Raw genomic sequence first — 25,939 nt, 5'->3', positions numbered from 1 at the left:
CTCAGAATTCACTGCAATATAATTAATCCATGTAATAAAAAAAACTTGTAACTCCAAAACTATTCAAATAAAAAGTAATAATAAATTTAAAAATGCATTTTGAGATTTCTTCAGAATTTTTTGACCTTTATATTTCCCAAAAGACATTCTCATATTAATTTGTGAAGTCATTGAAAATAAGTATATATCCTTTGTGTAGTTATGCCACTATTTGGTATTCAGTCAGGTTTGAATGTTTAAAGAAATGCTTTTTCTTTTTTATTTAATTTTTATTATTAATTATGTCAAATATTTACATGGTCCAAGATAAAAACTATATAACAGGTATATTTACATAAATACTATCTCCACAACTGTCCACCCCTCTGTTCCCTCCAAACCTCTATAGGTAAACATTTTTAATATCTTTAGTATCTTCTGTGATGTTTGTGTATATGTGTGTTTATTCATACTGTTCTAGGCCCTGTGTTTCTTATGTATCCTGGGAGTCAGAAGATATGCATATATAGATATTTTGCTAACTCCTCATCCATAAAATCTTCAACCAGTCCCCGATTGAAGAGTACCTGGTTTGCTTCTAGCTTTCAGCATCATTCAAAGTTCTCAGGCATATGCCTATTTGTCAAAATAACTGGAATAAATTTTTAAATGAAAGATTGTTCAAGCAAAAGGTAAACGCATTTTTAATTTTGCCAAATAACGGGCATACTTTTAAATATGTTAATCTTGCCATGAAAACGTAAGAATTTTGAAAAATTGTTTTATTACCGAGAAAGAAAAAACCTATTTCACTGGAATGACCATATTTAATCAATGATAATTTACTGGTGAAATTTAAATTATTACATTTATGCATGGTTTCTCATGCATGGTTTATACAAATAAACACCTTAAACAGTACAAACATTTGAAAAACTTTACTTTCCTTGGTTTTTTATAACTTTAGTGGTCTCCAACCCACTATGTCTTAGGAAATAATTTAACAATAGGAAAACCCTTAAAACCATCTATCTCTATGTAAACACAAACATATACATGTGAGTGGGGATTGGTAGATAAATAGATAGAAATTGTTTTCCCAGAGGAGAACATTTCTGGCTTTAATAAATTGATTAGCTTTTTAAATCAGTCAAGAAAGTTATGATCTTTTAAATAAATCCACTTATTCATTCATTGTACTTCAATCTAACACAATAAAATGGGAGTAATATTTTTAAAGTGTTGGTAAATCTGCGACTTTGTCTTCTTGGGACTAAAATATAATCCAACTTTTAAATGCAAAATGAGTTCTATTTGCTAGTCCTTTTTATTCTCAAATATGTTAAAATCACATGATTATATTGTCTTATGTTGTTTCAGATATGAGCCTCTTCTGAAATCAGGAATACAACCCCAAGAAATGAGTGAATCATATTTGCTTTTATATCTTATGCATTGCAAGAATTCAGTCTCACAAACAGTTGAACCGTAAATTAAGTGGTAGACTCACATTTGAATAGCAGCTAGTTATGTATAAAAAACATACAAATTTTTTAAAAAGTGACTTGTATTAATAAAAACTGGTGAATAAATCACTAATGATTTGTTTCCTCATGCTGTCATATTATTCTTCAGATATAACCATAAAGGCAAATAAGCTGTAAAGGCAAACAAGATGACATATTAAGAATGTTTAAAATTGCTTCTTCCGAATTTTCCGGATTCTACTGGCAAAGCGAAGCTTTGGCATCTTCTTTTTCTTTTTCAAAGCTAAAATCAATAAAACAACAATGAAAATCATACATCTGCAGTCTGTAGGCTCACTATAAATCACTATTTCTGATACGGTTATTGATCTCACTTCATCTTATTTTTAAGGACTGTGAAGTCAAAACTCATTATACACTCAGTTAATAATATTTTACCTTTAAGATATGAAGATACAGCTACTGTGTACTGCAGCTAGCCAGTAAAAGCATTTTGACAAAACTGATTAACACTACGGAGATACTTATGTAGAAGTAGTCTAGAAATGGCAATTTGCTATTAGTAAAATGGATAAATAAAAATACAATTTTTCTGATAAGTTATTTATAAAGTTTATCTAAAGATGGAATAAGAAAACATTCACTACCTTTTGCACATGCACGTTTGCAATCCTCCCTGCTAACAAAGTTATTGTCATTCCCTCCACAGCCAGTATAGGTGAAAGCATCACAGGTTCTGTATCTCGGATTAAAATAATAGCGAGTCACATTGGCAGAGCACAGTCCCTCATCTTTTGGACTGTAGCAAAATGATGGAACTTCATAAAAAAGAGAAGAAAATTAGAAATGTTATAATACCAGAATTTTAAAATTATGGTGATTACTGAAGTAACTGAAGAAAATCTAATCCCATAGAAGCCTCAGTCTGAATCCAAAATATCATACTAAACCTTTAAAAAGATGTGCTTCAAATTGCAGGTAAGCTTACATGCTATATTTTGGTAATTCTAAATTTTTGTAAACTGGATAGAAGTTCTTCTGAAGCTACATCTTTGTATCCTTTAAATGTAAAAAGAAGTTAAACCCAAATACCAGATATGGTTAGGTAAAAATGGGGTGGACAATATGTGGCATAATTTGGTAAATTTTGTCGTGTTGGTAGTTTTGCTTTAATGTTTTTAACAGCTCTCATTCCATTATTAATCAATAATATATGCATACTAATTTCCAGGTAACCACTGGAGCAAACATTTGTATCTATACGAACAAGAGAACATCCACAGCAACCATCACCACATTAACTCAAGATTTTGCATATTCAACACAGTATAGCTATAAAGCTTTATCAAATTCTCTGCCAAAGCAAGTTTTCCTTGTTTGTTGAACTTTTCAAAAATCTCTGTGTCTGGGGGAAATACCTGTATTTTCTCCCTCTGCAAATATCAAATACTACTCAAGAGACCATCATTCCAAGGATTCAGGGGTGGTGGTGGGAGAGGTAACAAATAGATAGGACAGAAACGTGTAGAGATGTTTGTGCTGCAATTTGCAATTACTAAAGAATACAGAAATCTAACCAAAAACTTTAGAAAGAAATTTTCAAGTTTCACCATCTTAATTCTGTATATATTCCACTATCTCACATGTATAACTGATTCTGTACAAATCTGAGGTCATAACATTCATTAATGAATACTTTAATCTTTTGTATGTAAATTGAGTAGCTGAGAAATAGTTCTAAAGAAACAATTCAGGTCTGGGCGTGGTGGCTTACAGCTGTAATCCCAGCATTTTGGGAGGCCGAGGTGGGCAGATCATGAGGTCAGGAGATCGAGACCACCCTGGCTTACACGGTGACACCCCGTCTCAAGAAGAAAAGAAAGAAAGAGGAAGGAAGGAAGGAAGGACGGAAGGAAGGAAGGAAGGAAGGAAGGAAGAGAGAGAGAGAAAGAGAGAAAGAGAAAGAAGAAAAAAGAAAAAAAATTAGCCGGGCATGGTGGCTGGCGCCTGTAGTCCCAGCTACTCAGGAGGCTGAGGCAGGAGAATCGCTTGAACCCGGGAGACAGAGGTTGCAGAGAGCCGAGATTGTGCCACTGCACTCCAGCCTGGGCGACAGAGTGAGACTCCGTCTCAAAAACAACAAATCAGAAGAGGCAGAAAGCAAAAATTTGAGTCATGGCCTTGTCATTTTCCAGTCCTAAGAACTTGACAAGTCATGTGAAATCATGAGAATGCACACCATGTTAACTTCGCATCAAATTGAGTTTTTTCCACCCAAATGTCTTTTTAAAAAAGTGAACTAGAAATACCATAAAAAATCATATTTACTTTTCTTTGGTGCACAGAAGCCCATACAAGTAGCTTCATCTGGAAATCTGTTCTCAATCCGGTTCCGGTGACACCCACCGGATAAGAATTTTTCACATGTCATGGAACTTAGATTAAAGAAATACTTTTCTGTGGACCCCTCACAGTGGTCGTCCACACTCACTTGCAGCCGGCATACTTTGGGAACTTCTAGGAAAAGGAGGGTAATAGAACAATGTTAGTCAAAAGTAGCCTTCTTATTATTACTTTTAAACCATCACTGTATTTTCAGCAACATTTTGTGGGGGGAGAGAAGTCGTATTAGTGTTGGGATAGTAAATCCCCAGAATACTCCCATGAATCCAGATATTTACTTTTTTTTTTTCTAACAGTTTATTCCCAGCTGACTCAGCTGTGATATATCTTTCAAGTTCAGTAGAAAGACTCTCTGTTTTCTCTGGGTGTTCTCGGATTGTACATATGCAATGAATCAAAGCTTATTCACATGAATACGCATTTTCCCCTGGCTCAGTTCCTTGAATGGAAAAGCCTCATGATCTCTTACAGGCCTTAACAGATATAATTTAAAAATTAAAAATAAAGTAAAATGTAACAGTATTATGAATATCCCGCAACTAATCCAACACATGTTTGGGTATCGGGACAAAAGTAGAGTTATATAATGAGCTAAGTCACACTTTAATAATAAAATCCACTAAAAATATTTCAGATTGATGGATAATCGACAGGAGGAAATGATGTACTCCAGGAGAGGTAAAAATCATAGGTTTGGAACTAATGAAAAATACAGAGAAGCACTTACGCTGTGCCTAACACGTTATTCTCTTGCATTTATTATACCCTATGGTGAAGGAACAAATCTTTCCCTGAGTCCGCACAGGCACTGAATTATGATCAATGTCAGTTGGGAGACAGGAAATGTGTTAGTGGTTGTAAATTTGTGATTACTTTTGAGAAACTGAAAACCATGAGGTTTGCTTAACACTTGAGAAAACCCAGGCTAAAACTTCCTGTAGAAAGTGAGACGTGGGTAACTGGGGAAGTTGCTACCAGCCGCCGGCGCAAGGAGCGCGAGAGTCCCGGGGGTGCGCCCGGGGCACTTACTTTCTATCCGCCAGCAAGCCTCGTCGCAGGCCTCCCAGGTGTAGAAATTGTTGGCGTTGCCCTCGCAGCCCCCGTACAGGAACTGGCGGCAGCTCTGAGTGTACCTGTCGTAGTAGTAACGGGGAAGTAGGGCCCGGCAGGGTCCGTAGTCTAGGGGCAGGAGACAGATCTCCGCGTTATTTCCTGAAGAAGGGGCAGAAGGAGAGCAAAAGACAGGGAAAGTGGTCAGGCGTAGCTCCTAGGAGGAAGGAGCATCCCGGGGAGTTCTGTCCCCTTCCGAGCGGAAGGGCCTCTGCAGAGAAAGTGTAAACTTGGCAGCGAGTCCCTCTTGCCCGCGGAGCGCGCGGCAGGGACCTGGAGAAAGCGAGGCTTGGAGGGCGGGTACACTGGGCCCCATGGCCCGCTGCGCCCTCTCCGCCGGTTGGGGAGAGAGGCTCCTGGAGCGGCCAGATACCTGTTGGCTCCTGAGCAGCATCGCCCAGTGCAGCCTCCGTCAGGAGAAGCAGCAGAATCGACAGCCCCAGGGGGCGAGCGGGGTCCATGGTGCAGGGGGTCGAGCGGCCCGCTGGGCCAGGCGTCCCGAGAAAGCGCCTGGCGGGAGGAGGTGCGCGGCGTTCTGCTCCAGGCGGCCCGGGTGCCCTCTTTATGCGGGGCGAGCGTCCGGCCGACCCCCGCCGGGGCGGAGCCTGAGGGGTGGCTGATTCATGCACGGGGACTGTCACCCCGCCGCCCCCGCGCTGCAAACTGTGTAAGAGGGAGAGGAATTCCCCTCCAAGTTGAAAAGTTGAAACTGCCTCCTAAACTTTCTCCTGTAGTCCAGACGGGGACGCCCTGAGGGAGCGTTTGTGTCAGTAATGGGAAATCAGCAAGCTAGACGGAGATGACCGGCTGGTGATTGTGCTGTAAAGAAGCCTGAATCCACCTCTTGAAGGCATGAAGTCCAGGTATTTGAATGGCTGGTGGAGAGAAAGTGCGGAATTCTTGGGTCAGAGTGGAGCGGGATTCGTTGCAATGGACCTTCAGATTAGATTAGAAATGTAAATAAGTGTGTATTTATATTTATACACACGTATTTCAATCGAATTCTAATTTACATTTAATATAGGCTTATAATATATCGTAGGTGGACAATTTGATAAATTTTGACAACTGTATAACCACCAATAAAGAATTAGAACATTTCGGCTGGGCGCGGTGGCTCGCGCCTGTAATCCCAACATTTTGGGAGGCCAAGGCGGGTGGATCACCTGAAATCAGGAGTTCCAGACCAGCCTGGCCAACATGGCGACACCCCGTCTCTATTAAAAACACAAAAAATTAGCCGGACGTGGTGGCGGGCGCCTGTAGTCCCAGCCGCTCGGGAGGCTGAGGCAGGAGAATGGCTTGAACCCAGGAGGCGGAGGCTGCAGTGAGCCCAGATGGCGCCACTGCACTCCAGTCTGGGCGGCAGAGTGGAACTCCGTCTCAAAACGAAGAAAAAGAAGAAGAAAAAAAAGAATTAGAACATTTCCATCACTCCAGAAAGCTTCTACAGACTTTTCCCCAAATCAATCCTTCCATCCTTAGACCAGGGGCAAACACTCTTCTCATTTCTATTACCATAGATTAGATTTGCCTGTTCTTGAATTTCATATAAACGGAATTATAAAGTATTCACTGTGTAGTATTTCTTTCTCACACTTCCTGTTTTTGAGATATACCCAGGTCATTGCATCAATAGTCTGTTTCTTTTAATTCCTGCGTAGTCCAAGGTATGAATTTACCAAAACGTATGAATATCCCACAATGTATAAATATGTCGCTGTGTGTATCAATAGTCTGTTCCTTTAAATCATTGAGTAATATTCTAATATATCACAAATGTCTTATTACTGGAATTTGTGTTGTTTCTAGTTTGTTTGGGGGCTCTTATGAAAAAAGCTGCTTTGTGTGGACCTGCAATTTTTATTACTCTTGGGTAAAATACTTAGAAATATTAGACACTGCCAAACGATTTTTTTCAAGATGATTGTACCATTTTACACCCCAACCAAGCATGTATGAAGCTATGTTTTCGTATGTAGCTATGTTTTTGGAGATGAACCATGGCAGCACAGAGAGATAGCCTTGGGGAGTTCTGAAGATTTGACCAGATCAGTGTCTTCCCACACATTTCCTAATGTCAGTACATCCTTTAAAGTTCCCTGTTCCTTTGACATATTAGCTTGTGATCTACTTTTTTTTAATACAAACAATTACCTACAGTGAAATTTTACATAAAGTATGAAAGCTATTTTTGAAGACATTTTAATATACTTGTCTTCCCTTCCCGTTTTCTCTTGTTGTATTCAACATTCTCAAGTAAATAATTATTCTTGACTTCTGAGGATACTGGGGGTAGTTTACAGAAGTTCTCTTTCAAGTTTTCAGGAAGCCCTGAAAAGTATAGGACACACTTGCTCAAAGTGCATTAATAATCTGAGGTATTTTGCACATTATATCCTTGTGCCAGTTTTCAGTCATTCTGATGTCATGTTACAAGGTCACAGTCCTAGAAAAACCAGCCTGATCTGGAAATGCTGTCAGCTTTGATTAGCAGGTATCTATGATTAAGAATGATAGTTGAAACTATAAGGATAAATGTTTCATTATCACCTCTCCAGTAGGGGAAAAAAAATGGGATGGGGATGGTTTGTATAGTTAACTGATTTCTGTGGTGTAAATGCACTCACTAAGGTCAATTTCAAGCTGCCACTGCAGAATCACTGAATGTCGAGGTGGGAAAAGATCTCCAAGAGCCAGAGCTCCCCATGGCCAAAATCTGTGTGAGCTGGCTGTAATGCACCAACCACTGAGACAGACGGCCAGTTTTGGAATGACACATTCAGAGTAAAGTCAGATTAGACCCTCCTAGTTCCTTCAAAATATTATTAGGGGACGGAATTTTACCACTCATTTACCGAGAATCACATTCAGGAGAAAAGTTGACTCAACTTCAAACTTACCTATATCTATCTTCTGAATAAAATTAAATATACCTTTAAATTAGACTAAAATAAAATTCAAGGACCGATACTCAGTTTTCATGGAGCACTGACTACTGTCATTTCTCTTTGTTCTCAGGTGCTGGACACTTTTTGATTATCTTTTGCTCATACAAAAAAAAAAATGAACCACTGGACACAATGGCTCCTGCTAGTAATCCCAACACTTTGGGAGGCTGAGACAGGAGGATCACTTGAGGCCAGGAGTCAGAGACAAACCTGGGCAACATAGTGTGATTCTATCTCTACAAAAAAAATTTTTTTAACTTAGCTGGGCATGGTTGTGTACACCTGTAGTCCCGGCTATATGGGAGGTTGAGATGGAAGGATTGGTTAAGCCCAGGAGTTTGAATTTGCAGTGAACTACGGTCGTGCCATGGCACTCCAGCCTGGATGACAGAGTGAGACTCTGAATCTGACTAAAAAGAAAAAAAAAAAAAGATTATCCCTTTTGAATCAAGATAGACATTTTGGGAAATTGCATGGTGCCATGGAAAAATAGAGTTGGAATTCAGAGGATACCTGCATTTTATTCCTTGCTACATTGGACAAGTTACTTAAAACTGTCTGAGCCTCATTTTCCTTTTCTAATAGACGTAATAACTCTACCTCACAGATGCGTTATGAGGATTAAGTGGAAAATGCCTGTGCATTCAAAGATATTGTTTTAGCCCGTCACACAATGGCACAAACTTCATCCAGATCATCCCATATCCTACTTCCCATTGAGAGCCTTGGCACACAATTTTGAGATGGAGCATCAAACTCCCATCAGGAAACAGAGCAACATGAAATGGCCTTATAGAATTAAAGCCAATGGCCTTGCTCCTGTCAGCTCTTCTCTTAACTAAGCTCACAGACCACCTCTCTGCCCGCAAAGTTGTCACACTTCCTGGTAGTCTCTTCTAGGGAAATGAGCTTCAAGGGGATTTCAGAGCAGAATCCTCAGCCCACTCAGGGCTGCTGTATAAGGCATGTAGTGGAAATGGGAGGGGGGCAAAAACAGGCCACTCACCCTTCTGTGGTGTGGTCTGTAGATGCAGGTTGGAATCAGTCCCGAGAGATGCTCTAGAAATGCTGGTTTCCTTCTTTTCTATGCCAAACAGGGTGCATCCTTAAAACCTCTATGACCATGGATGGAGAAAGGAGAATTAAAGAAGTGGAACTGGCAGAAGTTTGAGATTACTAACCCAGGTTATTACAAAAAAAAGTATTCCTCTTAATTGCGTAAATAATTGAGTGTTTTTATATCCATGAAAAAGACATCTTCCAATATAAGGGTAATCTAAATTTCCTGGAGACTACTTTGACGTTACTGAATTTACATTTAGACTATTTTGGAAGGAGCAACGTGACCACCACAATCAGCCTCCAAAGGGATGTCATAGCACTTCTATCTCCTTAATCCAGTGTCTAGGCCAACATGCTGCCTCAAGGCTGAGGAAAGTAATTCCTTTGTCCAAAGTCAACAGGAAGTGCAAGGCTAGAGATAACTGGGAAAAACAGTCATCCAGATTGATTTATCATTGCTACACCAATTGACAATTAAATTGTCTGTGGCTGAAGACAAAGGCTCAAAAGAGTCTGGAGTTCTGTAAAAATAAGGCATGGAGTTGTTACAATTTGAAGGCTGAATGGAGCTATAAGTATGTTCACTTTACGGAAGTGTGAACTGAGACCTAGAAAGGTTACGCATCTGGTCGTGTTTACCTGCCACGGTTGTTGGCAAACCTGAGACTAGAATCCACAGATCTGGACTCTTAGTCCTATATTCTTTCTATCACACCTAGACCTAAGTTCTTTCTACCATACCAAGACCTTAAAGTAGAATATGAAATACCAGAATTTAAAAATGCAAAAGCTACAGTGAGTCCAGGAGCGCCTCTGCATGTGTCAGATTGCTGCCTCTGATCTTTCTCACCACCACACCCCTGGACCCCACAACAAATGAAGTTGATTTTGAACTGTTTAGCCCCTCCCATGCCTTGAGTATGATACTGTATCCTCTGAGAGCCCTGCCATCTCGGTAGGCGAACCAAGAATTTAAGAAAGGGACTGTGGCAGATGGTCTTCCCCTCTCTCAGACACCTTAGAGAGAGGTAGCATGTCTGGCTTATGAGTGAATGATGAGAATTAATTGAGCCCAGTGATTTGGGGATACATATTATGTAACATAGGTATTTAAGGAGTTACACTGATAACTCCTTAATAAACAAAGACAGTTTTTGCTGCCTCTTAGTTTAAGCCCTGCCAAAATAAAACTTGAAATGAGTCCAGCTGGCACTAATGAGGAGTTTACACATCTGCTGAGAAAGGCAGTTAACCTCTTCTGAGCAATAAATGGTCATGAGGGTTTTGCTAAAGTTTAAGCAACTCCTTCACCAACTAGGTATTTTTCTAACCAGCTGGGCCATGTAAGAAACATTTACTCTAATGCACCCTCTGGCAGGCAGAGTGCATTTGAGAGTGTTATATAATAAGATGAAGCCACATGAAAGGATGGGGTATCCTCTGTGCCTAATTTTATGAATTCCCTTCTCCCTAGAAAGAAAGAGATAATGAGGGTATATAACATGTCTCTTACTGTGTTCATTCCTTCATTAATCTACTTTAGAGGGAGCTGATTAAATGTTTGAAGTGTGACAAACTTTATGCTAGACATTTGGGATACAAATATGAGGGACCTCATAACATAATAGGGTAGATGAATGAACACTGTATAACCCAATTACATTACAATGTTCTTAGTACAACATCAAAAATATGTACTAGGTTGTATAGGATTATAGAGGAGGAAGTAAATAAAAGGTAAGCAAAGCTCAATTCCAAATAAAATCCACTCTATGCAAACATACCTGACACTATATCTTCTAGGCCTATGCAATACAGAGACTCATTCCTTCATCTATTTCTTTTGGTTGGCTGTTTTAGGTGCTGTGGTTCTAACAAAGTATTGCCTTCTGCCAGAGGAGCAGAATCTCAGACACCACGTTTCTCTACCTCCTGGATGTACATTCCCTCAAGTGTCATTATGTCTACTCGCGATGCAGACCATCTTTTCTCTCACTCAGGTTGCTACATCTTTAACTGTGTATGGCATCCAGAAGATTACGGCAAATTTTAGATGATTTTTATCCAAGACCTCCCAACTCAGTGCAGCCTCACCACCTAGCCAAAATTCTAGCCTAGGTTACTAAGCCTCTGGCACATCAAGAATGGAGAAAGGAAGAGGAATGTTCCCCTAATCCCTGTATATCATGTGGAAATCTCCTTGGCGATCACAATACTAGTGGACATAACAGTGAAAGTTTGCATTGTGCCTTGAATTTATTAACTCATTAAATCCCGCACAATAATGACTTGAGGGAGATGCGTTACTCTCCCTACTCTGCAATGAGAAAGATGAAACTTTTGATAGATATATAACTTTCCCAAAGCTATTCAGTTAGTACAGGCAGTCTAAATCCTGATCCCCTGGTCTCATTGACTGTATACACATTCTTTTTTCAACATTAACAGAGGCCAAAGTCAAGGTTATTATATATATTTTCATGACCGTGGTTCAGTACCTGGACAGCGCTATATCAGTTTTCTTTTCTATGCAAACATAAAGTTCATAATTCATTCATAGGGCAAACAGATAGCTACAATTTAAATACATTGCCATAATGCTCTAAGAAGAACATCTGCCAAAATTGATAATCAGATTAGAGGATTGAGAAATTTAATCACTAAAGTCCTCATTTTCATGGTTATATTTAGCAGAAAGTAATGGACCTTGACCTTTCAAATGTAAAGACACATTTTCTTTCAAATATATTGTCTTTTTATAACGTGGCCAAAATCTCGTGTTAGTTATGCATTAATTACTGCAGTGCCATATGCTCTCCAAATGCTCTTTTTTTCTGGCTTATGTTGAAAAGCTTTTGTATCTTAAATCACACATGAGGGACAATCTACTACTTGGGGCAGGAAGAGGCAATAGCTGAAGTTGGAAAGGAACACACATCTCCTAGGACTCTCACTATGTTTTTTCTCATATTGACTATTAGCTGAGGAAAAACTGAGTGGAGCTGAAAAGTTTACATTAGAAGAGAGCTGAATATGTTAACCTCGACTACATATTCTGAACCAGCCAGGGAAGGGTGAGTTGTTTCTGTTGGCCAACTGAATCTCAGGTATCTTTGGTCTTCCTTTCTCTTACAATGGAAGTAATGTTCAGGACCTATCTGAGACCAATCCCTTGTCTACTGCTCGTCATCCTTTCTTCTTTTGTTTTCTCAATGGCTTTACTCCTTCCTCTTTTCAACAGCATCAGCTCTGCCCCGTCTTACTCTTTGGCAAAGACACCCAGATTTTAATAATTTCCATCTGGAATGCTTTATCTCTGACTTTTCAACCCAAAGTTAAAATTTATATTTGACTCTACATCCTTCTCCTATTAGTGTTCCCACTTCACTGCTCCCTTTTCCAGCCAAATTTATCAAAAATTTTACCTCTACTATCTTCCTCCACTTCCTCATCTCCTGTTTTTCCCAGGTCACTCCAATTAAACTTCCTTTTGGAAAGAGGAAGAACAGGAAGTGCTATTGTCAAGAGCAACCTTGACACGTGCTACTAGACCTCTCAATATATGACACCCAAAGCAACTGTCCTTTAAAATCACCCAACATCACATTTTCCATTAACATCTTATCTAAATTCTTTTCAGTATTTAACAAATACTTCCTCGTTCTTTAAATGTTTTCTCTCAGTTTTCATAACACCACATTCTTTCGTTTGTTTCCGACTTTGTTGACTGCTCCTTCTCAATCAATCTGTCCTTTTCTGGCTAACCATTAAAGGCTAGGTGACTCAAGGCTCAACCCTGAGAATTCTTTTCTAACCATATTATTTTCTTATGTCATTTCAAATGCATATACATATAAACCTTGCACATGCATATACACATGCATATACATATGCATGTATTTGTGTGTGGTCTTGATCTCTTCTCAAAATTTCAAACATTCATATCTACTTAGTATCTCCACTTGAATGTGTAATAGAAACTCAAACATTTTATGTCCTAAACTGAAGTCTTTTTTATATATCCCCAGTCTTCCTCCTTTCTGTAAATGACCCTTCTACTTAGATTCTCAAGGTAAAATCTCTGAAGTCATTCTTGAGAGCTACCACTACTTAATTATGCAATTCATCAACAGTCCTTTCAATTCTACCTCCAAATCACTTTTTTTTTTTTTTTAATATGGAGTTTCACTCTCGTTTTCCAGGCTGGAGTGCAATGGTGCAATCTCGGCTCACTGCAACATCTGCCTCCTTGGTTCAAGTGATTCTCCTGCCTCAACCTCCCAAGCAGTGGGGATTACTGGTGCCTACCACCATGCCCAGCTAATTTTTGTATTTTTAGTAGAGATGGGGTTTCGCCATATTGGCCAGGCTGGTCTCAAACTCCTGACCTCAGGTGATCTACCCACCTCAGCCTCCCAAAGGGCTGGGATGACAGCCAAATCACATTTTTAATCTACTCATATCTCTTTATAGCCACAACAGCCAATGTAGTTCAAGTCTGCAATTTCTAAGGAACCATTACCTAAGCTCCTTGTTTTCACCTTTGTTTCCCATTTAACCCCACACAGAACTTGGAGTACTTTTAGTATATCAAACAAGTAAAAAAAATACATGTTTTACTTGTCTGATCCTCTCACTGTTACATAAACTCTGTGAGAGCATAAAGCTTACCTGTCTTATTTACCACTATATCACAGAGCCAAGAATGAGACCTGGAAAGTAGGCTCTCATGACCATCTGTGAAATAAACAAATGACTTTCTATTACCACTATCCTTCTTCTTTACAAATGTCTTGAAAACTCAAATGGCACAGTGGAAACAGAGAAACAGAGTTATTCTGGGAAAGAAAGTGAGTTGTCATAGAATATATTTGGTTGTCTATAAGTCACGTGCACCTTGAATATAAGCTAACATGTTGAGAGAGAATGGTATCCATGTAATAAAATAGCAACTGATACAAAAGCAACTGGCTTTCAAAAAATGAACTATGATAAAATTTATGATCAACCTGACCAGTTGGAAGAAAATAAGTAAAACTACCTTTTATTTGACCATAAAAATTCAACTGAAAAAAAAAAATGATATATACTGAGGAGTTATAAACACAGCAAGAAATAAGAAAGCTGAATTTGCTGCTTTAACCTCAAGCGATCAAATGAGTGCCTAGCTTATGGTAATTACATAGTAAATATTTGATGAATAAATGAATATGAGCTGCTATCACATTATTGGTGCTGGTAGAAAGACAGAGGGAAAAAAGAGTAGATTCATAGAGATAAAGGCATTGCATGTTAAGTATTTATCAGAGTGTCTATTACATGATGAATGTTCCAAAATAGCTAATATCATCTCATTTAGTCCTCAGGACAGCAAACTCACTGTGCTTTGTAAATTTCAACTCATCTCCCTCACTTTCAAGTGCTCCAAAGTTTAGTCCTTTGTTCTCTTCTCTTTCCTATTTACCTTTGGTGTTCTCCGCTGTTCTCATGGTTCTCCCCCAACTCTGGCCTCTCCCCTAAACTCCAGACACCTATTCAATGAATGGCTAACAAGTATCTGAGACTCACTATTCCCTTTTTATAGTCTTTGATCTCAGGAAACAGCAAATCCCTTCTTTTGGTTGATCAGGCAAAAAAAAAATAGCATCATCTTGATTTTTTTCTTTTCTCTTTTTTTTTTTTTCATTCTACATCTGATCTGTCAGCACATCCTGATGTCTCTGCTTTTAAAATGTATTTAGCATCTCAGCACTTGTCCCCACCTCCACTCGCACCACACTGGTTTGAGCCACCCTCATATTTAAGCTTGACTGCAATTGCCCCTTCTCTGCTTCCACCCTTGCCCCCATGAGCTAGCCTCCAAACAACTGCCAGAGTGACCGGGTTAAATTATATAATAGATAATGTTACTCTGTTACTCAGAATCCTCCAATCTTCCCTAAGTCACTCAGAGTAAAGCAAGAGTCTTCACAGTGGCCTACAAGACCTTTATGGTCACTGGTTTCATATACTTTTCCCTTGAATTCACTGGGCTCCTTATATTCATACTTGTCTGCTGTTGCTTGTACTTGCTGTTCCTCAGAATGATTTTCTCTTTGATACCTACAAAGCCCACTCTCATAGCCCTCAGATCTTCACTCAAGTAGCATTGCCAACAGATAAGGGTTCCTTTGGCCATCCTCTCTGTAACTGAAACATTGTTAACACTGTTCTTATTCCTTTCCTGCTTTATTTTTCTCCTTAGCACTTGTCTCAATCAAAATTCGGTATATTTTACTTTTGTACCTTTGTGAGTGCCTGTCTCCTTTACTGTAATGTAAGTTCCTTGAAGGGAAAGGTTTTCATCTGTTTTTTTCCCTCTACTCTACCTCAAGCACCTAGAATCCTATCTGGCACACAATAGGTATTCAATAAAAATTCTTAGCTGTTATCTTTTTATAATGCCAAGTAAAATGTCAGGATAAAAAAGAATGGTATAGAATAAGTAAGTTTACATCTATATGATTACAAGCTTATTGTGCATAATACAGTGGATTTATTTCTGGAAAATTGTCAGAATTACATGTGTGTAAATGTAGTTTCATGTCAAACTACATTTTTATAAATCAAATAATTAAAGTGTGCTGGCAACATTGCTATTTCAAAGAATCTGTAATTAATCTTCTATAAAACAAATAAGTTTTTAAAATAATTTGAATAATTTCTCCCTTATCTAGCCCTTTATAAATTAAATATTTTATTTATCAGGTATTTCTACTTCAAAATACACTTATGGATAATGTGTAAAAACAAAAAAAAAAGGTGGCCTTTTTACCTCAGCTCATTTTAATTCTAGAATAAATTAGCAAGAAATGTAATGGAAGCTCTGAAAGACATCTTGAGATACTTAACCTACTCTATAAGTCCCAAAGTGTTTAAGAAACACTAAAACGTGGTCCATTTAAGGAAGCTTCCTACCCCTCTACTTATGACCTCCATGATGTGCTTGCATTGCTAAGCATATCTACCTTTCTTTTTTACACTTTGTCAATGTAACAATGTTTTCTGAGAATGCTCAATGTATTGAGATGTAAGCATTAAAAATGATTTATGTTTTTACAGAAATTGCATCAGCAACTATGCTATGTTGAATTGCCATTTCCTAATGAGTAGCTACTCTTTAACAATCATTTAAACTGATATCATCATTGTGGGCCATATTTGGCTAATACAAACTCATTCTAGTATTTAAGACCAAGAAAAGTCAAGACAATGTACATTTCCTCTACCACTTCTGGGGCTCTATGACCATGAATTTCATCTAATCCAGAGTCTCATTTGTACAAGAAACATTTGTAATGGCCTGTTTAAAACCATCAATATAGCAAGGCTAAGGCAGGAGGATCACTTCAGCTCAGGAGTAAGTTTATGGATCTATGGATGGGATACAACTCAGAAATATTTCCCCTACTCCCGCCCTCTTCTTGCCTGATCAGCCTGGGCAACATGGCGAGATCCCATCTCTATTAAAAAAAATTAAGTTAGCTGGACGTGGTGGCATATGCCTGTAGTCCCAGCTACTCAGGAGGTGAGGTGGGAGGATCACTAGGGCCTGGGAGGTCAAGACTGCAGTGAGCAGTGATTGCACCACTGCACTCCAGCCTGGGTGACAGAGTGAGAGCCTGTCTCAAAAAGAACTCACCAAACCCATCAGTATGGTACCTGTAATAGTCAGGGTTCTCTAGAGGGACAGAACTAATAATTAAACTAAACAATTAACTAAATAATTAAACTAATTGTTTAATTTATATATGATATAATATATATCATATATATCATATTATATATATGATATATATAATATATATCATATATATGTATGTAATGATATAGATATAATATATATATCATATATATATATGTAAAGCGGAGTTTATTAAGGAGTATTAACTGACACAATCACAAAGTCCCACAATAGGCTCTCTGCAAGCTGAGGAGCAAAGAAGCCAGTCTGAATCCCAAAGCTAAAGAACTTGAAGTCAGGTATTCAAGGGCAGGAAGCATCCAGCACAGAAGAAAGATGTAGGCTGGGAAGCTAAGCCAGTCTAGCCTTTTCACCTTCTTCTGCCTGCTTTTTAATCTGCCTGCACTGGCAGCTGATTAGATTGTGCCCGCCCAGATTAAAGGTGGGTCTGCCTTTTTCAGCCCACTGACTCAAATGTTAATCTCCTTTGGCAACACCCTCACAGACACACCCAGGATCAATATTTTGCATCCTTCAATCCAATCAAGTTGACATTCAGTATTAGCCATCACAGTACCTAAATTATATTTATAAAATACAAAAAATCAGCAAATTATATAGACTAAATACAATATGAAAATATTCACCATGACTATACATAATGAAATAGTTTTTTTGTGTATAGAATCACCATGGACATAGCAGCTGAGAATAGATACACATATATCAAGCCCATGCCTACATAGAGTGATATGATTTTCTGAAAGAGAAACAAAATGTTATTGGTGCATGGTCTTCCTTTTATTTATATGCATTATTGTAAAAAGTGTATATAATAACCAAGAAAAATATTTTGTTTCTATGTAAAATGAAGTGAGTTTCAAGGTTCAAAGAACTATAAATATGGCTTTTGCCTATGTGGAAGCCTGGCATATCTGACAGTCATGCTGAATGTGTCACATTTCATCTTATGCTGCAGGATCCCGGAAAATGCAAGATATCTGACATTCCTTATCCATACCCACAAAAATTTTGGAATACTGTTATAAACAAGCTGACGTATTTTCATGAGGGCCCCTAGGGGGCAGTATTGCCCCCATTGAGAACCAGGGATCTATGGATGGGATACAACTCAGAAATACTTCCCCCACTCCCGCTCTCTCCTTGCCTTTTATTGGACCTTAGATACTCTGATTGTAGTGCAGGATGGAGGAAGAAGTGAAAGGGCAAACATCTCCTTAACTGGGGTATGCTTTCCCCCAGGCTGGCTGTAATAGCAATCTTAGCTTGTTTGTCTATAAATCTTCAGTCTTCCCCTTAAATTTTGACTAAAGTTGGGGTGGGGATGGTTGGCAATAGGGTCAATAATCTGATCTAGTCTCTTAGGACTTTTTGTGGAGAAGTGGACCAACCTGAAAGCTTAGAATATGAGGGGCAGCTTTAGTGCTATTTGTCATCAACTCTGGACTTTCTATGTAATTCTGGGGTATGAAGAAAGAAATCCACTCCTTTACACTAGTTTGAGAGAGACATGCTGGAATGAAAAACACCTCAGTTCAGACATGCTGGAATGAAAAACAAACACCTGTGTTGTAACCTCAGCTCCACTGCCTCTCATTGTTTAATTTAGGGCATTCAAACTCCCTGGAATGTCTTTGCCTCATCTGCAAAATGGAATAGGGAGTAAAGTAGATGATATTAAATTTGAATTATTTGAACCATTGACTTCAATATAACACTAAACATTTGGAATCTCCATGCAGACAATATTCACTGTTCTTCTTTGTGTCCTTGAAATAAGCGAAAATTTTGGTCCTCTTTTTTTTTTTTTCATGTAAGACCTGTGCCATCAAATTTGGTAAGAATTCTAGAATCTTCTAATAACATATTTGCTCTAAATAAAGTGTTTTAAATGTTTAACATTATTTAGCATGGTGAATCACAGCATTTTAGAGTTAAGAAATCATTTATTGATAAAATGAAGTTAGAAAAATTGGATGTTTTTCTATATTTAGATAAATGCATATGTCATAGTTTAGGTGACTTTGTCAATACTTCCTGATCTCTTCTATATACCAAACAATATACAGAACAATAGAAAGTAATGAGCACATAAAAGTTATGCAAGGTATGACCTCCCTTGTAAAGGCTCTAAAAATCCACTGTGTCTTAGGTTGGGTTTGCTAGAAGCATAGCCTAAGACAGGAATTCTTGGGTAAGACATTTTTCCAGGGCAAGCTCTCAGGAGAAACCACTAAAGGAGTAAGGCTAGGGCAAGAGGAGAAGTTAGTCAAAAGTGGTTTCAGAAGTCTAGCATCATTCTAAACCCATGGAAAGCTCTGGAAGTTTATCAATTACAATAAAGCCTATCCTAGGCTGATAGGACCCCACATTAGCCAGCCTTTTGCTCCAGGTCAACCTCAGGGGTCAGATGGGAGCATAATCTCCCAGGCATCATCAGGAAAAGTATTGCCCATCAGACAAGAGCCAACCTGTGCAAAAGGTTTGCCCTTGACAGTCAACACCTGCAGCTGCTGCGGACTAGGTATCTTATCCTGGAAAAAAAGGAGAGCTGGGCAGTAGCATCTGGCATGTGTGATATTAAAGGAGCCAAATTATGTATGCATGATCTCCTTTAAGTGTATCGGTAATATCACCTATCTTCTTTAGAGTACCTATAAGATCACATATATTATATGGCAAGGGCCATATAAGAAAATACAGTTTGAAATTCTGGAAGCACAACAGAGTGAATAACACCAGCTAACACGTGCAAGTGCTTGCTGTGTACTACATGCCATTACAAAGTCCTTACCTACGTTACCCCCATTTAATACTCTCAACAAATCTACAAGGTAGGTAATATTATTGCCTCTATTTCCCTGTAAACTAAGGCACAGGCAGGTCAAGTAATTTGGTCAGTGTCACATGGCTAGCAAGTACCAGTAAACGATTATTTTGTTGGTAAGTATATGAAAGGGCTTCCTGGAATAGAGAAAATGAAATTCTAAACCCAACCCAAGATCTACTAAATTAGAATCTCTAAGGTTGGACTCATAACTTTAACGAGTTTCCTAAAGTGATTCCTGCACACACTGGAGTGTGAAGAGCCATTACCTAAAGGAATTAAAAGTTTTCCAAAATGAAGAAAAATTATGCAAAGAACAATGTCAAGAGGTAAAAATGATCATCAAAAATACTTAATGAAGTTTTGTGTTTAATCTAAATGAGTGGGAAGTTGAAGATGAGAATAAAATTTAGGTTCCCAAATACAAAACAGGCTTACACAGGAAGAAATAACCTTTGTATAGTCAGAGTGTTTCTTAAAGAACAGAATAGCAAAAATAAAAACATAGGACACATTGGGCTCAAGTACCCACAGTGTGTTATTTTCTACCTTTATGTTGGCCTATGTAGACATTTGTCCCTTAAAATTATCTTAAACTCGAGACTATCCTGGCCAACATGGTGAAACTCCATCTCTACTAAAAATACAAAAATTAGCTGGGCATGGTGGCACGCACCAGTAGTCCCAGCTACTCGGGAGGCTGAGGCAGAAGAATCGCTAGAACCCAGGAGGCGGAGGTTGCAGTGAGCCGAGATCGCGCCACTTCACTCCAGCCTGGAAACAGAGCGAAACTCCAACTCAAAAAAAAAAAAGAAAAAGAAAAAATCTTAAACTTCTTAAACTACTACTTAGTTAAAGAACAAAGTATTTTAAGACTGGGAAGGGAAAGAATGTTTCTTCAAAGGTTTTGGAAATGAAAACACCATTTAAATTCAAGGAAATAAGTTAATTGCTGATATATTATTAGCAGAGTATTTTCCTGTAGATGTACAATGTTATGTTGTTCTCTGAAATAGTATGTGATCTGAATACACTTACTTTTATAATAATACTTCATTACGAAAATTGGACTAGGGCGAAGGAGGAGACACTATAGGTACGATGCCATTTGGCTACACTGAATTCTTTCCCAGGCAATTTCATAGGATTATCACCAGCTATTGAGCCTTCTTCCCCATTACTCACTGGTCTAATTGGGGAGAAGAGGAATTGCGAAGAGGGCAGAAGGAAGAGTCTGTTCCATTAGGATGTTTATTGGTAGATCAGACTTGCTATGTCCCCTTTAGCCTGCTAAATTTGCTCATCATTGTTATCAGATTCATCGTGACAGTTACAGGCAAATTTCAGGTGTTGTTGGAAAAACACTTACAAGTAATACACTAGTTTATTTCTGATTAATAAGACTGTTTACTATATTTCCATTCTACGGGTACACATTTAAACAATCCATTATTTATAATGAAATTATAGTGATACTTTTTATATGGTTCCCTTTTAATACCAGGTTAAATACTCTAGAGATTTAGGGAATTAATGGACCGTCCTCCAAATGACCTCAAAGTAAGTTAAATGACATAAAACATATGGTGGAGGGTTTTGGAATTGAAAGTAAGGATTGGAAACCCCAAATTTTACACTATACAAAAGACCGGGGCAAGGAGCCGCTTTAAGTATTTTAGATTATATACTGACTAAACTCACCCCTCCCAACAAACATGCTGAATAGGTGTTTAGGGTCAAATGCTTGACTTAATCATATTAGTGAAGATTAGGAAGAAGCTTTAAAATCCCAAGGCTAGTGTGTATTGCTAGAATTGTTAAGAGAGAGAGCTCATATGAAATTGGTTATTGTGGGATATTTAAAATAAAACAAAGATCAGTTTACTTTGTAAGTTAAGAGCTGAGGGAATTGTTGGCTAAGACTGACTTGAAATAACTCCAGCAATTCATGCATAGCTGCTAACCTTCTAAGTCTTCAGCAGGCAAAAAGATGCCAGTAATCAATATTGAGGACCTGACAGAAAAGGACAAATTGAAGATGGAAGTTGACCAGCTCAAGAAAGAAGTGACACTGGAAAGAATGCTAGTAAGTTGCTGCTTTCTTTAGAATTTTATTTTAAGCTAGAGATACTGTGGGAGTATCAGGTTAGAAAACATTGGCTGAAAAGGCTCAGTGTAGTTACAAATAAATTGTTCATCTAAAAATTTATCAAAGATTAAGAAAATTGATAATCAATCACAACTATCTCTTGATTTAGATTCTAAATCAAGGAGGTTGGCAAACCATTTTCCTTTGGCCAAGACCAATCCTTAGCCTGTTTTTCTACGACCACAAAGATAAGAATGCTTTTACATTTTTAAAAAGAAGAAAAAGAAGAAAGAAAGAGAGAAAGAAAGAAAAAAAGAAGTAAAGAAAGAAAAGAGAAAGAAAGAAAAGAAAAAGAGAAAAAGAAAGTAGGAGAATATGAGACAAAAACCATATTTTAGATAAGCAATAAAATAAATATAAGCATGCAATAATATAGGCATTTTGTTTTTACTTTTCTAAACTTCTTTTTATAATGCAATAATTTGATATTGATATTTTGATACAATGTTTTGATATTGCTGCAATACTTTAATCTATGATGTCATCCCCTCTTGCACTGCCATGGTCAATAATGAATGAGTACATTCTACTCTTCTTTGGCAAATAAAGATGAGTTCAAACATAAGAACTCACTGGTTGCTCCTAAAAACATCTGACAAATCTTGGAAAGGGTTACCAACAGTTCACTGCCATTAGAAGGAGAAGAAATGGCAAAGGAATAAACCACCAAACAAACAGTGATGAAAGCTTGGAGAATGTAGATATGTATTTCAGATCACTTCATTTTAGGAAAGTTATTAATAGTAGAACAAAACCTCCACAAGTGGTAACAGCAATCTTATATTTTTAAAACATCTCATTTTATCAGGACAAAGTAAAAAAGATCTTGTGTTATCTTCATACTTTGTTCAAAATGCCTGCTCCCAGTCAAAACTGGGATTTTGGGCTTCGTCTATGTTTATAATAATCTCAAACTCCCCTGTTGCCCTTTCTATACAGGCAAAACGTTTTGCTGTAAAGATAAAATTAAATCACTACTAAGGCTTAGAACATACACGAGACACGTTAAAGTCCTTATTTTTACAATTCAGGGTAAGTAAAATGAACTTTTGGGATAAAGGAGTTTTCTCTTCTTAAGTTGAAATATCCAAAAGCTGTTTTATTATTTATGTGCTCAGGATTATTGTTCTGTAGGCAAGGTGATTGTCTTCGTGTTTATTATTCACTTGTGGTAAGTTGACCTTGGACTTTTTATTTTGGGTAAACATCACATACATCATCATTAATTAGGCTTTGGGGTTCCTTTTCCCCATTATTCAATGTCTCTCTGCTCTTCGAAGTCAAACCAATTTAATATCAGACTGCAAAAACTCCATATACATACACACACAAACACACATGCATGTAGAAACACATACATATACATGTACTCTCTTAGTCTCCTCAGAGTTCTGTACCAGAATACCATAGACTGGTGACTTATAACCAACAGAAATGTATTTCTCACAGCTCTGGAAGCTGGGGCATCCAAGATCAAGACATCAACAGATTCAGTGTCTGGCGAGGGCCTGCTCCCTCCTTCATGAACGCCTGTCTTTTCATTTTGTCATCACCTGGTGATAGGGGTGAGGAAGCTCTCTGGGCTCTCTTTTATAAGGACAGTAATCCTATTTATGAGAGCTCTGTCTTCATGACCTAATTACCTACCAAAAACCCCACCTTGGGCATTAGGAGTTCAACAAATGAATTTATACAATACGTAGAAATATGTATGTAATATATAGAAATATTATTTCTCTATATAATATATAATAATATATGTCATATTATATATAAAATGGAACTTTCAGGTCCTGCGCCCCTAGCTCTGATGTATAATCAGTACAGTATGGTTAAGTGGATATACTCAGTATGGGTAAATGGTTAAGTGGATAATCAGTACAGTCTGGTTAATTGGATATACTCTGGAACCGTATTCCCAGCTCAGATTCTTGCTCCACAACAAATTTCTGCCTGTGTAACCCTCATCAATGCAATCTAACTCACCTGTGCCTCTGTTTCTTCAAAGCAGCGATAGTAATAGCATCTAATTCAGAGGATAATTGGGAGGAATGAACAAGATAATATATGCAAAGCTCTGAGAACAATGCCTGGTAATAGCAAGTGCTTTATGTCATTATATTATTACTATCTTAAAATTATTATTGATTCTATGAACCAGACTGATTCATATTATAGTGATTTTTTTTTGAGTACAAGTCTTTGCATCCAGTTTGTGAAGCTGACAGATTTGCAATGACTATAAGCCAATGTAATAGGCAATGACTAAAGACAATCTTTGTAGTAATAGCTAAAAATAGTTACCATTTGATTGTGCATCTTCTTATGCTAGGCACCTCTTAGACATTTAAGACAACCAATGCAGCTATTCATATTTTATACATGAAGTAAGTGAACCCTAGATGAATTACCTTAACTAAGACTAAATAGCTAGTAAATGGGAAGAGCCTTGCAATCCTACACTAAACTACATATATTTATATTAAGCCTCACTGAAATAATTTTTAAACCTATACACATATATAATTTTAGGTAATTTGTTGCTGCTTTCATTCTCATATCCTCAGATCCCAGCCAGGCACCTTCAAAACCATCCCCTTATGGACTTCTGAATTAAGGACAGCAATTTACACCTCTGTTCCTGTCATCTGGGTGAAACCAAAAGTAGTGACTTTTAGGGGGAGAGTGTGGGACCACTGAGGAAGAGGGAAAAAAGTGAATCTAAATTAATGCATATTTCAAAAGTTATGTGAATCTGCAAGTATCATCCTTTGAAGGAAGAAACTAACCTGACAAATGCTTCCTGGCCCCAGGTGAAAATAATTTGTTCTAATATGTAATTAACGAGTCTGCATAGTTATAAAATAATCTTAAGTCTTATATCAAATGTTCCTTGGAATTTACATAAAAGTGGCTTAAAGATTTCATTTGAAAAAAAAAAACAGTAAATTGGTTAAATGACTTACGGAATGGCCACTTAATAGACTGACAAAAATAAAGTAGCTCGGTGTTACTGTCATGAAAGATACACTAATTGAAAACAAACCAGTTGAAGCTAAAAGAGTTTGAATAATTTGATTTCGTGTGTGTGTGTATATATATGTATATTTATATATGTATAGAACATCACCTTTCACTACAAGGAATGTTAAGTGGTAGCTTAACAGGCTATAGCTGAAGCCATTAAAATATTAAGGCCTGATTTTTTACTAAATCATTAATCAATAATGGTGCAGATAAGTGAAGAGCAAACTCAAAAACAACACAAATAATTCAGTCCAGCAAATTATTCACTGAGCACTAAAGAACACAGCCTCTGTTCTAGATGGCTGGGATACAATGAACAAATCAGCCAAAGGTCCCTGACCCCTTGAAGCTCACCTAGTGCACCACCATGCTCAATCATTGTAGATGAGTGTAAAGAAAAATTACATGTGTATACTTCTGAGAAGTTAGGGATGGTGATAAGCCAGGAATTTAATAATTATTCATTCTCTTCCACCTTTACGAGTCACATTTTTGGGATGAGGAAAAAGATTTAATCAATATGAACTCTGGTGACTCCCTTGACTTCCGTTGCCAGCTGTGTTCTGATCCCTGGGTCTTGTCTCCTTTGATGTTGGAGAGAGTGTCTGCTGGGAATCTTTAGCTGGAGCGTGGCCAGCTGTTTTTCCTTTTTCTGGAGATATATCCAGAAGGAGTGGGAAGGGTGCAACTTTCTTCTTTCCTGCAAAGTACATATGCATTGATGGAAAGCAGAGAGAATCAAACTGAAATTATACAACCTGAAAATTTATTGTAATAAATAAATTCTTGGCATCTGGAGTATTCTGTTTTAAACCAAATGAGTCATCCTTTTTCCTTCCCCTTAAGGTTTCCAAATGTTGTGAAGAAGTAAGAGATTACGTTGAAGAACGATCTGGCGAGGATCCACTGGTAAAGGGCATCCCAGAGGACAAAAATCCCTTCAAGGAGCTCAAAGGAGGCTGTGTGATTTCATAATACAAAAAAAAAAAAAAAAAAAGAAAAAAAAATTAAACAAATTCTTGGAAATATCTCAAATGTTAATAACAATTTGGATTTTTCTCATACATACTGTTACTACTAAGCATGTATGTGAATTTTTAAATTTATAGATGTAAACTTTTAATAAAATTTGGGATGTGGTAACCCATCATTCTGTTTTTCTTAACATAGCTGGCACAGGATTTAACACATAATTGTCAA

General features: G+C 37.7%; 2 protein-coding genes across 2 annotated transcripts; one reads left to right on the top strand and one right to left on the bottom strand.

Annotated features, from left to right (window-relative positions):
- Positions 1 to 245: 245 nt before the first annotated feature.
- Positions 246 to 5,516, bottom strand: TFPI2 (tissue factor pathway inhibitor 2). The gene is made up of 5 exons (XM_032761045.2): positions 5,353 to 5,516; positions 4,899 to 5,081; positions 3,795 to 3,983; positions 2,114 to 2,284; positions 246 to 1,749 (listed from the first exon to the last, which is right to left on the bottom strand). Exons 1-5 carry the CDS (start codon positions 5,438 to 5,440, stop codon positions 1,673 to 1,675), a joined length of 708 nt encoding a protein of 235 aa, XP_032616936.1. The 5' UTR covers positions 5,441 to 5,516; the 3' UTR covers positions 246 to 1,672.
- Positions 5,517 to 21,553: 16,037 nt separating this feature from the next.
- On the top strand, positions 21,554 to 25,714 carry GNGT1 (G protein subunit gamma transducin 1). The gene is made up of 2 exons (XM_032761043.2): positions 21,554 to 21,649; positions 25,586 to 25,714. The coding sequence occupies exons 1-2, from the start codon at positions 21,554 to 21,556 to the stop codon at positions 25,712 to 25,714; spliced, it is 225 nt and encodes a 74-aa protein (XP_032616934.1).
- Positions 25,715 to 25,939: the final 225 nt, after the last annotated feature.

This window comes from Hylobates moloch, unplaced genomic scaffold, assembly GCF_009828535.3.
Source record: "Hylobates moloch isolate HMO894 unplaced genomic scaffold, HMol_V3 SCAFFOLD_1, whole genome shotgun sequence".
NCBI lineage: Eukaryota > Metazoa > Chordata > Mammalia > Primates > Hylobatidae > Hylobates > Hylobates moloch.
The sequence above is the reverse complement of the archived record's forward strand: the minus strand, read 5'-3'. Positions and strand labels throughout refer to the sequence as shown.